This window comes from Struthio camelus, chromosome 2 (genome assembly GCF_040807025.1).
Source record: "Struthio camelus isolate bStrCam1 chromosome 2, bStrCam1.hap1, whole genome shotgun sequence".
Classification (NCBI taxonomy): Eukaryota; Metazoa; Chordata; class Aves; order Struthioniformes; family Struthionidae; genus Struthio; species Struthio camelus.
Genome location: NC_090943.1, coordinates 117,035,923 through 117,049,537, shown reverse-complemented (window position 1 = coordinate 117,049,537; position 13,615 = coordinate 117,035,923). Strand labels below are relative to the sequence as shown.

Sequence of the window (13,615 nt, the reverse complement as noted above, 5' to 3'; positions counted from 1 at the left end):
GAGCAAACCCCGTTTCTTTGTTCATACATAGAAAGGGGAAATGGCAGGAATGAAAAGCTAATTTTGCTCTTCACTGAAGCAGGGAGGATCAGGGACAGTGCAACGTTAAGCCGCTTCCCTGTTTCCTGTTTGGCAGGCGTGTGAGGTATAGCTTGGTGTGAAACATCTCTCAGGGCGACATTCAGCAGAGGTTTTCATGAGCAAGTGAAGTCAGTGTTTTAACCAGTTGTTTCCTGACTGATAAGGTGAAAGAACACTAGGCTACAAATCAAAGGATTGCCCAGCTTGCTGTTCTGGAATGTTGTTTCTATTTTGACTGCAGTCTTATACATTGCCTGCAGATGTTGTGTCAGCTGCGATGAGGTCCACAGTTTAGAGACGAGAGTGAAAAAGTTAAATTCTTCAAGCCGAGCAACTCTTGAAACGCGAAATGATGGAAAAAAGCTGGACACAAACTGAATTTCTGGCTTTTATTGCTGGTGAAATTATTAGTGAAGGCATTAGTGAAACTGATCCAGATTTGTGAGTAGTCCTGACAGCCCTGAGTGTAAACTTTTCAATGAATAAATGAGTTATCTAAGTCCATTCCTGAGCAGTTTCTTACAGTATGCACTACATTGCTAGGACTTTCAGAAATGTGCCATAGATAGGACCAAATTCTTTCTTAGTGTAAAATGGGAAAATGGTCAGATATTTTAGCCCATCATCTTTATTTTATTAATCCAAATAAAATACAATACTAGATTCTGATACAGAAGATAGTAGTATTTCAGAGCCTGAATTTTCATTTCAGAATGGAAATTATCTTACTGCACTTGTAGTACGTGTCATATCCTTGAATAAATAGAGTATAAGGCCCATCAGTCTTTTTGGCTATGGTATGTCACTGCTTTCTGTAGTGTCTCTTTCCAGTTGCTGAAAAATGCATATTTTATATCAGGAAAGACCCAAACTTATCACCATCAAAGCTGCTGTCAGCTTGGCTATTGCTTTTAATGGAAGCATGATTAAACTTGATAGTATTTCAACTTGTATTACTTTCCCTTGGAACTTGCACTCTTTAATGACAATAATTGTAATTTAATAGCATGTCCAGCTGGCCGTCTCTTGATACATTGTCTGGCTTATTTTGGTAATGACACTTTGGTATGTTGTCTAGAGACATGGCAGGGTATTTTAGATCAGTCATTGAGTCTTTGTCTGTTGTCATAAATATGTCCAGTTTGGTTATTTCAGGGTTTCAGTTTCTGCCTGTGAACTGAAGAAGCTGGTTTGTGTCTAGAATCTACAAGCTTTGTTTGTCTGCGAGTATGCTGCAATAATAAAGTGCTTTGCTGCAGATTCTCCTACGGGTTCTAAGCTCCCCAGTTATGGAACAAAAAATATTTCAAGATCTTCTGAATAGGTCTTACTCATGTTTTGTTTTCTGGAGTTCAGGAATTTGGTTTTGTTAGAAGTCAGGCAATTCCCTGGAAAAGGCAACATTTTATGTTTGTGCAACATTTTTTTAGTTAAAACACCCTGTTAAAACATCTGGCGGTAATTTTTTTTTTTCTTCTTGATGGAGAAAACTCAAAGCAACTAGGGAAGACAGGAAAGACACAGCTGTCCCTCCAGCCCTGTGTGTTTTTACAGGCACGTCTTCGCCTCTCTACTTGGATTTTGTTCACTTTCTTAGCGGCAGCATATTTCCCCAGGAAACGTTTCCCCCATTTCTGAGACCTGCCTGGCAGCTCTTCCCTGCTGCGTTGTAACATCCCTGCCAGGGTGTAACATGCCTGCTGGGAGCTGCAGGTTCCCAGGACTAGGCCATGATTCCCTTGCCCTACAGTCTTTCAGACTACTGAATGGTCTTGGTAGCTCCCCAAGAAATGAAGCGGTCTCCTCCCTCGAGGGCAGCAGTATAAGTGTGTTTTTCACAGAACATGGCGCAAACTGAGAACTTACAAACCCAAGAACAGAGAAAGATCCTGTTACATTTGTTGATACAGAGAGATACCCCAAGATCTTTCTTTCAAAATTCAGTGTGAAATTCGGTGCTCTGTGTCTTGTGCTACCATCAGAACTTAAGGTTGATTTGTGCAAGTTACTTCTGGCTCTGTATTTCCGTTTCACGGCTATTAAGATGAGGGCAATGATTATTTTCCTTGGAAAGGCTCTTTCAGGTCTTTGAATAGAAGTTAATTTTAAGAGCAATGTACTACTTCTGCTCTATGTATTTTTCCCAAGATAGTTCATCAGACTGGTTCCACCAAAAGCCTCTCTTGTTTGTAGGAGAGAGATGCTTTGAGATTTTGAATGGACTTACTCTGAATGCTGTGCTGAATGCTGGGAGCCAAATACATACCCCAGCTCTGTTGCTGTGGATCAGGAGTATCAATTTTGAGTGCCGGCAGAGTCGGTTCAGCAGTTCAGAAAGCCACAGGCTGGGGCCTGTGGCAGAGCAATCCATTTCTAGCAGAACTTGTTTCTGCCAAAATTGCTTGGTGCCTTTTGAACTTTCCTCATTGCCTCTTACGTTTTGCAGTTGTTGCCTGGTTCACCTGGGAGGCAACATTAGTACTGTAGGCTGGAATTTTTGTTTCGACAGGAGACAGAACTAGAATGAAAAGTAGATTACTTGTCCACGTTGTAGAGTTAAAGCCAAGTTCGCAGAAGTTTCAGTCCAGTCAGACTGAGAAGGAGAAATGGAGAGAACCTAGCATGAATACTGTGCTATCTGGGAGAGAAGCAGCGGGTGAATATTCACTGATGGAGCGGTGAGAAAGGTGGCAGAAAGCAGAAGCAAGAAAGAAGAGATCAAGACACTTAGAGTTCAAAAGCAGTTTATAATATACGAAGGGTTGGATATAAGCTTTATTTAGGTAGGAAGAATTCACTGGAGATGATTGTTGAGAAAATTGTTTCAATAAAAGGCCGCATCAGAGAGATTGAGAAAGAAGTTACGAGAGAGAGATTTTATTATGTGGTAAGGAGATAATGCAGGATGAGATAATAATTTGAGAGACTGAATTTAAAACGAGACTTAGAAGGGATGGGTGAAACCAAGGCATAAGAGAGAGGAAGAGGTGATGAAGTATTTACTCAACTCAAGATTTGTTTTAATTTCAGAAACAGTGCTTCTATCCGTGTTTATTCAGCAGCAGAAAACTATGATTTAATATGATAGGGCTGTATGTTATCCCTGTGACATGTTTGCATTCTGTATCATTCTCTTTCTGCTGAAATAATTGCAGTAAAGGATATGGTACATAGTGTCCTTTTGCATCTATTCCAAGGTCAAGCATAGCACAGATGTAAAAAATAGTTTTTAAACTCTATCTTGCTCAGTGTGCTTCCTGAGTCTAGTGACTAGAGGCAATTAGGGTTAAATTTCCAAGTGAAGGAGAAGGATAATAAAAAAAAAAGCCCTCACAACCTGAATATGAGCATGAACTTCTGCATTGCTTTGAAAATGTACCTGCTAACGTTACTGGCATAATTTCTTCTATTCTACATAAACATTCTTGGGATGTGCAAAGCTAAGGCTGCCAAAGTTTGGAGAGGTTTACTTTTGAGTATGCTTAATTCAAATGACAAGAAGGGTCCATTTATTTTGTGACCTATTTATAGCCATTAAACAAACCGCAGCCAATGGATCTGCTTTACTTAATTCGCTACAGTAGGTGGAAGATTAAGAGCCTGGAAAATACACTCATGAAAACAGGTATGCATATCTCTGATACTGTAGAGATGTCTGTGTGCTGCATAAGTGTCACTTAGTAAATACAAGTAGGTTTTTGCTCTGTAAGAGAAAGAATCCAGAATAGAATGTTAACACATCAGGTAATTATTACGTAACTATTTTGGAAGGTGCAATATTGGGATGTTTTCTGGTTGTTTCTCATTGTGAACTATATGTGATCACACTGGTAAATCTCCAAAAACGGTATAAACCTGAAAAAATGTGATTTATATTATCATCTCTGTGTATTAAGAAGAACACATTTTGAAGGGTTTTGCTTGTCTTTCATTTTCAACTTCTCAAAACGTTGAACGAGTTGCCTTTTTCTTTTATAACACAGTATGTTTACATTTTCTCTGTTACAAAGCTTCTAACTGAAATTCTCTTTTTACTTCTCAGGTTGTTTTTGAAGTGGTCACTTCAGGTCACCCTGGATACGTGGCTCTCGATGAAGTGAAAGTTTTAGGACACCCATGTAGTAAGTACCTATATGCTATTTTTAAGCCAGGCCTCTAAAATGAATATGGCACCATGCTTCAGTAAGCCTGAAGCAAAGGATAAGGTAAATGTCGGAAAACAATGTCACTGCTATAAAGATATGCTGAGTACATACAAAGTATTACTAGTATTTGAGCACTGCACTGGCTTTAAAGACAAGTTTTTGTGTGCAGCTTGCGTACAGCAATGGGCATGAGGATCAGTCCCTGGCTGGGGCATCTAACAACTCTTTCAGAACAAAAGTCATCAAGATTAGTTCACCAGCTTTCTGTCAGCACCAAAAATTCAGTGCAGCCACAAGCTGAGGCATTAGTGAGAGCAGATGGACAAAGTGAGAACTGAATATATATGACTTTTTTTCCAAAGCTTGTGAGGAAGGAAACTCAGCTGGCAGAAGGCAGTGGCTTTGCTAAGTAAGATTGCTTAGGGCACTTTCCCCCAGTTTTGCGCTTTGGATTCATGGCTAGGTTTCTACACTTTTTTATTCCCTTGAGCTTCCCATAAGTTTCCTTGTTCCCTCATGAAGGATATGTAATACTTAACTATCTATAATTCTTTTAAACAAGATGACAAAATAAAACCTTGCAAGTGAAAGCTTTAATGTAGTAATCTAGATGCTGTCTTTGAACAGATTACTTAAATGAGCTATGATTATTTCATGTATTCTCTGTTTGTTAAATAAGACGTATTAAAATCATACATTCTAAGTTGTAGATCATAATCTTACTGACCAAATGACTGAGTGGGGAAAAAGGCATCAATATGTCCATAATTGTTCACCTGCTTCTTATGACATATCGTACCTGCATGCATCCTTTGTGGTTTGTAAGCAAGACTGTCATTTAAAATAAAAAGTGGTTTATTGGTTAATACTAAAGCACCACATAAAAATGGTTTTAGTGTTAGTGGCAAGAAGACACAGAAATTTCTTCAAATATGAAGACAGTTATGCAGAATCAGCAGCTCTGTTATTTCTGATTCACTTAGTTCTAATAAACACAGAAGGCTCTCACGTTGTTAGGCAGTATTTGTGCTTAAGCTGCATTTTGAATTTCTATCTTCAGTTCAATAGACTAAGTCTAAAGCAGAATTTTTATCAGCTTAATAATTTTGTCTGCACAGATTTTGGGGGGTTTGATCTGTGCATGTCTACTGATGAATTCTGAAAACCTGCAAGTAGCTGTTATTACTGTGGAGATTGAATTAAACCCCAGCTATGCCCCGTATATGTACAGAGCTAACATGACAATGTTGAAATCTAATAGCTTTAATGAAACAGTTCTTTGATAAGGTAACTAAAATCTTGAAGTTAAGACATAAAACCAGTTACACTATCTACAAGAAAACTGAAAAAAAATGTGAGTATTGGAATAGAATTACTTCATGTTTAAAACTTTGTAAGATTCATAATGCTATTTTTTCTGTTTCAATTCTGTACAGAAATTGCCAGAAAAAATACTTTTGGAGGGATTAACTTTTCAAACAAAAATTAGAAATGGAAGTATTTACTAGGCATTGGCTGTGTTGTATGAACGATGTGCAAGCAGAGGACAAATCGCAAGCATGTAGAACTGAAAGGGTGTGGGAGTTCTTTTTTATTGTTTTTTATCCAAATCCCCTTTCCACTTAGGCCATGCCTGGTAGTTCCGAAAGGCTTGTTTTCCAGAGCTGAGGAAGACTGAGGAAAAATTGAGCAGGGGTTCAAAGCAGACGTTTAAAAAAAAAAAAAAAAAAGCAGCCTGACTTTGCCATATGGACATTAATCATGACAACATTTCCTCCTGTAGTGAGATATTAACTTGGGCCATCTTATTCCATCTCCTCCTTCTTATACCGCCTTATGCTGGATATTAGCTAGCCATTTTTCTTGAATTCTGGTAGCTGGTTGTTTTATATACTCCTCAAAAATGCAGTTTCCCCAGCAATAAGCTCTTTTAAGAAAGTTTAGATACTCTACTAGAAAGCGTATGCTTAGTTTGTCGGTGTTTTGCTAGCTGTAACATTCCCATGACTGAAAGCAGTGTTCAAAGCCTGGCTTATCTGCCAGTAGAGACAGTGCAAAAATTCCCCTCGACTCAAATAGGATTTGAGTGGTTGGGATTACTGCCTTTTCAAGGATAATTCTCTGTATCAAATTTCCACTCTTTTCTGTCTCGTTTTGTTGACTTTTTCCAGTAAAACAAAAATAAGCATGCTATCTTTCCTCCATCAGTGGACACAGTTCTTGTTCAAATAGATACTTCACTGGTTAGGTTGTTTGCAGCAGTTTTGCCTTCAGTGGTACTGGGAGTATTTTCTTATTCTAAATGAAAAATAAGTGATGGTATGAAGAGTGCATCGTGTTTTGTTTTGTGTAGTGTCATTGGAAAGACTTATATTTAAGGAATATAGCTGAAATTGGTAAGAAATGTTTGGTATGCTACAGTTCTAAAGCACCTCCTCTATAGAAACTGTACCTGGTTAAAAAGAAATACCTGTTTCCCTGACAGCATCATTTAACTTCTTACTGTTTTGTCTAGTTGGTAGTGTAAGTATCTAATATGTTTTTGTTCAAAACATCAATTATTTTTCAAAATAATCTTTATTAATACAGAGTGTTAGTGCAAGAGGGGTGCCGAGCTAAGATAATTTGCACAGCAGGAACAATAAAATAGCACCCTTCTCTTCTGCTGTTTCCCAGGTACAGAAGAATAAAGAACAAAGTTGAAACAACCTAAAATGTTTTAAAGCAGGGCTATTCCATGTGCTCTAGTATATTAATTATAACTGGTACTTTCACGTTACATAAGTTCATTACTTTTTTTCTTTCAACAGCAAAAACTCCCCATTTCTTGCGTCTTCAGAGCGTGGAAGTTAACGCAGGGCAATTTGCTACTTTTCAATGCACTGCCAATGGTAGAACAAATACAGGCGACAGGCTCTGGTTACAGGTAATTTATTTCTGTCTTAATAGACTGAGATATGGGGGGGGGGGGAGAGGGGAGGTTCTCCACTCTGAAAGGAATGTAAAACATATGGAAAAATAATAGCACTGTCTGGATTGTTTATTAACATTAGGTTAGTGTCTTTGAACTGCTGTGTAGCATGTGTTCTTTTGTAGAAACTGCTACTGGAAGATTTCCCTCTCTTGTTTCAAATGGGATGTACTATTAAAAATAAAGGTACTGTTTATGTTATCTGTAGTGATCATGAGCACATGCTAAATCCCCAAGGGAGAACGCATCACTTTCTCCTGGCATCAACTCTGGCTAACTGAAACATTATACATAATGATGTTCTTGGCTTGCCTCTATCTTTCTTTAGACTAATACTTTCTACTAAAGTAGCTTGGTGAGTTACAGAGTCATAGAATCTTATACTTATTCAGTGAGCCCATAATTTTTGCTTATTCAGTAATAAAACTTCTAGAGAGGTGTCAGATCTTGATTTAAAGACCTTCACCAAACTCCTTTTCTTTCAACAGAAACAGATTCCTTATCCATATGCATGGCCTTGAATCAAACAGATGCATCTTCCTTGATCTGTTTTAGTAATGGGCAGGCAAATTTAGCAGCCATCTTGCTGCCTTTATTCCAAAGTTGTCTGTTCTCTACTACCAACAATAGTCTCTATTTAAACTTTGCATTAGGGAAATAGCAGCCTCCAGATCCCCATGCTTTCTGTATGTGAAAAATAACATGCTAGAATTGGCACTTTGTCTGTTAGACAGAAATAATGTTGCCTACAACAACGTCTAAGGAAATCAGTCCAACAAAACTGCAGTACATGGAGAGGGAGGGATGGGAGAAATTGAAGCAAGAGTAACAAGTGGGAGAGAGAGATGAAATTGTGTATTTTTTATTGGTGTTCAAACAATTTCAGACTTGTAGTATTGTTTCCCTTTCGCATTATTGCACATGGTGCAAAATTTCATCAGGTGCGTGCAGATTTCAGAAATGATTTAAATGCGTGGGACAGGCTAAAAAGTTGAAAATTGCAAGAAAACCAACCCACAAACAAATGAGTAAAGCCACTTGAAAAGCAAAAATAGACATTTTTGTATATGCATGTGATTAACTGTTGTGTCTATCCAGAAAAAGCCTGATGAAATTCAGTAGAACGCAACGGAAATCTTCATTTTTATTGGGTATTGTATGGATATTTTCAACGTCTGTGCTTATATAAGGCTGACATTTCTCTAACCGGCTAGCTCTTTAAGCGGTCAGTTGTACACGGTTGAATTAGTAGAATTAAAATCTTATCCTTCCTAATTCAGTGAGGTTTTTTGAAAGAATGACTTTGCATCCATGAAAGATGATTAGCAAATATGGAAAAATAATAGGTTGTTATTTCATGAGTGATAATCTTTAGAGTGCCTTTGAACTGTTGCATAACACTCTCTTGTAAAATTGAAAGTAGAATTTGATGTGGTGAAATTCTGATTCCACTCAGTTTTGCAGAGATTTGATGGCAGTATCATTTCAGGCTTTGACTTTTTCGCATAGAATTTATCATTTACATAATTATTTGTAATGATGGAATGTCATTCCTTTATTTTAGAAATTAAATTTCCTTCTAGATCTTATTCAATATGAAATTTTTCTTCTTAGCAGTAGTGATTCTAGAATATCTTTGCTGAGCTCGGTTAAGTCATTGTTTTTTAAAACATGACTGCAAGGAGATGTTTCTTTCTCTCCACATAAAGGATAAGAAGGTAGTGAAGGACTGCTGCTAGTTACTTTTTGAGGAGTTTCTGCTTCCTCCAGGGCCACTGTTTATTTAGCCTGCCCATACGACTGCAACTCTCTTGCTGGTAATAGATCTAAGACTGTGCAAATTCCAGGAGTTCCCTTGTATATGAACTTTCTGAAAGTTGATAGGGTCTCCTGAATTGCTTGGATTTATTCCTTTACTTATTTGCCAGCTATCACAAAATTCTGTTGCTACTTAGACTAAGAATGATCAGACAGTTCCAAGTCTTAATGCTGCATCTCAAGGTTATTAGTATTTGAGATTTACAAGTTCCCGTGATACAATTTTCACCAGAATTAACTGTATTTAGTGTGCTAGATCATTATCAGGTGAAAGATCCCAAGACCTAAAGTTCTCGATCAACTCATCTGAGACCGTGTGGTTTCCTAGTGTGATACTGAGGAATTTTATAAACGCCTGCTGTAGCATCTCATGACACTGCCACAGGACCATGATTACGATGCATCTACCTGTAGTAGCTGTCAGAAAATGTGATCAGAAAATGTGATCCCTTCTATGTCGCATGACTGGGATTAAATGAACTTTAAAGAGCCCTTGGCTGCTGGTAGCCGTACGACCAATATTCTGTTATTAAAACATCTTAATCAGAGAGGTTCTTAGGCACGCTAGAGCTGGAACAGAATGAGTACCACTGTGTGGAAAAATTTATGCTCGCACTTAATAATAGGTATAGAGGTTGTAGAGGTACCACAAACAGGTTGTGCAAGTGCTCTGATACGCCAAGTTTGTCCGTCAGTGACATTAACCCCCCTTTGACCATCCAGTGCTGGTGATGACAAAAGGAGATAATGATTTTATCAGGGATTTGTTAGTCTTTCTCTCATGTAAGTCATACCAGGACTTCTAATCTGACTGGGCTTGGCAATACCAAAAAATTCTGAGATAAGTTGCTCCCAAATGATTTCTAGTGCGTACCATTTTTTTTCCAGGTTCATACTGTTAGTCTGAAATACAGACAGATCGCCTGGATGAAATCAAACCAGTTGAAGTCTTGTGATATTTCTGACAGACTGAGGTAGTGGCAGGATTTCATTCCTATCCTTTTTTCTCTTTCAGATAGTACCCCTCAACTTTTATTCAGCTGTAGACGTCAGTAGTTTACATTTTGCTGGCAGACATATTCTTTACTTTTTACACTCTGTTGGACTTTGAGGGATATGTGTTCCTTAAAACAAAGGAATAATTGTAATTGAATTGTTCAGTTTATTCTCCTTGTCTTTGCTCAATAGTTGTGGCAAACAGCACAGGTGTTCTTAGTTTAATAAAGTGAGGCCTTGAAGCACTCCTAAGTGAAATCTATTCAATTTTTTTCTTTTCAAGCCTATCCCACTTTTATTTCCTAAAAGCTGGAATATGAAGTCTATTAACTTGCGGGATATTACGGCAGTTTTTGCAATTGAAAGGGTGGTAGAGCATACCACACCTCACAGTTGCCCAAATAATACTATTGAGCCATGGAATTTGTTCCGTGATGCTATCTGTGACCAATACTTGCTTGTTTCTGAGGAAGGGGATACAGAAGGCTGTTACCTATTCAACAGGGCAATGCTTTGCAAGGAAAATACATTCTTTCTGACCCTACTAGGCAGCAGTGCCCCCTGGTGCATGAGCTATGATTGCGGGCACATCGGTTAATTTAACAACAAATTGTGGGTAATTTTAGTGATACCATTTCAAATGGAAGGAATCATGAACGCAACACAACATCATACAAGTTTTGTTTTTGTTGTTGTAACAACTGTCCAGTTGTCATAACAACTGTCCAGGTCATTAGCTAGATTGTATGGTTATGAATTCAACGTCCTCATTAGCTTATGTTCTAAACAGAAGCATACACAAAAATAATCTGATGACACTGATGAAGCAATGTTTATAATTAACAGATGTGTCTCATCTGCTTGCATTTTCTTTGCCACATCTGTGGACAGCACAGATTATTGTCAGTATGGGACTACTCTTTCTGTTCTTTTGAGTGACTGAGCAAAAATGTGATTCCTGTGCTCTTTTCTGTGCTTCCACTCTAAAGACTATAGCAATCACTGTATTTTTTTTAATTAAAAAAATTTATCTTTGAAACTACAAACTTCAGGAGTTAACACCAACAATGAGATAAAGCAATAGGCAGTAAAGGAACTGGGAATCTTGAGGACCAGAGATACACTTCAGAAGAGGTAAAAAAAAGGATGCAATTGTAGGTGGGGACCAAAGTAAGAATTTAGAAGGAAATGAACGTGGAGAATACGGAAGAGTTGACGAAATGGTGAAGTGAAAGGAGCTGAAGCAATGTCTTCTGGAAAGCTTCTGTTAATATCATATTTAGTCAATTTGCAGAAGAAACACAAATCTGTACTGTAGGAGAAAGAGGGTGGAATTCTTTTTTGGAAGTAGCCCTATTTTGGAACATCCATTTAAAAAGTAAACGTTTTGTTTTCCAGCAGCACCTTTAAGCCAGGAATTTAATCTGTAGCTTGCAAGGAAAAACTAAGCTTAGAAAGTTCAGAAATTACTTAACAACAGGTAAATCTCTTGCAATCCAAGCCCAAGGAACACACATATATGCATTTTCTTCTCTGCAAGTATATGAAGTTTGAAATTGCGTATGTTGAATAAATATGTATACAAAATACTGTATTAAATAGTAACTTAAGTTAAAATTCAAATGAAAACTAGTTAAATATTAATATAGTCAAGGCAATACTTAGGAAAAGTTACACCTCTGCAGCCTTACAAGTTCAAACCTTTTGAGCCTATTTTTTTCAAGCTACATACCGACATCTTTTTTTCCCCACAGAATCCCCAGCTCATTCGGTGTAGTGGACAGTATTCAGGTGATGAATAGCTCCTTCATATTCAGATTTTTTCACACTAGTGTGTATGTGGCCTCACTTTGTTTAGAAAATGCTGTACATTCTGAAAGCAGGTGTATTCATTTTCTGATGAAATCTTTTGTTACTAATCTTAGTGATTTACACTAAGTTATAAGTTATTTCTGTGTGATGATGAAGTGATATTATCTTAATTTTACAGTTGAGAACTAGAGATACAGAAAAATCAAAGGAATACTTTGTCTTGGAAGCCCAGTATGAGATATCTGGACCTGATTTTCTGCATGTGAGGCAATAGCTCTTTCCATGCTTAGTGTCTACTGATGTTAGTTGCAATAGCGAGTGCTCAGCGCTTTTGAGAGAATTGATCTCAAAGCCTAAAACCAGGCATCTAGAATAGGAGTACACAGTTAGTGGATTTCTGGACAAAGTTTCATTGAATTGGCTTGACTGACATCACATAAAATCTCTGTGACAAAGTCACAGCTGTTTAACCATGAAATCATATAGATTCTGCAATTCTCCATCTTGTTCCTTAACTTCCAACTTTTGTCACCAGTTAGTGAGGGATCCCTTATTTAATTCACACCATAGCCTACGCAGCTCCAATTCATCCCTAGAGCAAGTTCATCCTGCGGTCTGAATGCGTGCGGGGTAGTTTTGTGAGCAGAAGAGAGTATGCAGTCGTGCAAGTGAGTTCTGTGTTATAACGTGCATGCATGCTGAGACCGTAAGAAGTTTCCTAAGTGATTTTAGTTCTGACATTTTCTAATTTTGTAGAGCTTGGCTTTATGAATGTAATACTACTCTCCTTGATGAATGTCTGTATGTATTTCACAGTTCAAAAAGATAAATTAAAACAAAAACAGAAATGCTATCTCAGCATGCTGTTGAAATACACATCGTATGTGAGAAAGATTGAAAACTGAAGTTACATTATGCAGATTCACTCTAGCTGAGTAATCTGAAAAGCACTAATTGATTATTACATTAGATGAGGAAACATTATGCCATGCAGTATTATAGGCAGCAGAGGAATCAGGAGGCTCTGGGACCACAGATGGCTTCAAATTCGGAAAAAGAATGTGCCTGCTTGGGCACAGACTTTCTTGTCTGTTATACTGAGACTTAATCTCCAGCCTGCAATTCTTTTACCCTCCTCATCTCCGCCAGTATGCAACTTCTTCACCTCTTTCTCCAGTCTTTCCCTTCTACTTCCTGACCTGCTTCCTGAAGCTGTCTCTTCAGCTTCTTGTGCTAATAGTTGTGCCCATGAAATCCTCACTTCCAGCTCTTACTTGTTGTAAAATTTGTATTCTACCCACCTCCCTGGGTTTTTGTCATCCCCAGTCATATCTCCAGTCCTCGGTCTCATTGTATCTTTCCAAGATGCTTATCCAATACCTAGTTCTCCTACCTTGTCCCAAGTCCTTCTACTCAGTCGGTCCCATTTCTCTTCACTGCAGGCCGATTCTGGGTCCATTTTGTTTTCTCTTTTCTTCCTGCCACAGAGTCAGAGTCTTTCCTTAGATTTTCACTTGCCCTCAGTCTTACCTCCTTTATGGACTTTCTTCCTTCTCTCCTTTTAGACTCATAACTGAGTTCTCCCATGCAAGCTTTTATCTCAGTCCTGTCTTGAACTTTTAACTTTGCGCTCTTCGCCATCTGGTTCTTGTCCCAATTTGCAACCAGTTCATTCAGTTCCCTCTCTGTGCTACTTGTTCTTTGGATGATCTAGAGTGAAATTTCAAAGGAATAGCTGTTCAGATAATCCAGGTAACATGAAATTCTTGTGATACTAATTTCTAAAGATTTG

The 13,615-nt window shown here is 38.0% G+C and overlaps 1 protein-coding gene across 14 annotated transcripts in view; it reads left to right on the top strand.

Annotated features, from left to right (window-relative positions):
- Positions 1–13,615, top strand: part of PTPRM (protein tyrosine phosphatase receptor type M) — a 488,712-nt gene that overhangs the window by 170,419 nt on the left and 304,678 nt on the right. For all 14 annotated transcript variants that reach the window (XM_068932232.1, XM_068932230.1, XM_068932229.1 and 11 more), the window contains exons 4-5: positions 4,124–4,202; positions 7,037–7,152. In XM_068932232.1, coding sequence (XP_068788333.1) covers positions 4,124–4,202; positions 7,037–7,152 — 195 coding nt within the window. The remainder of the gene's footprint in view (positions 1–4,123; positions 4,203–7,036; positions 7,153–13,615) is intronic.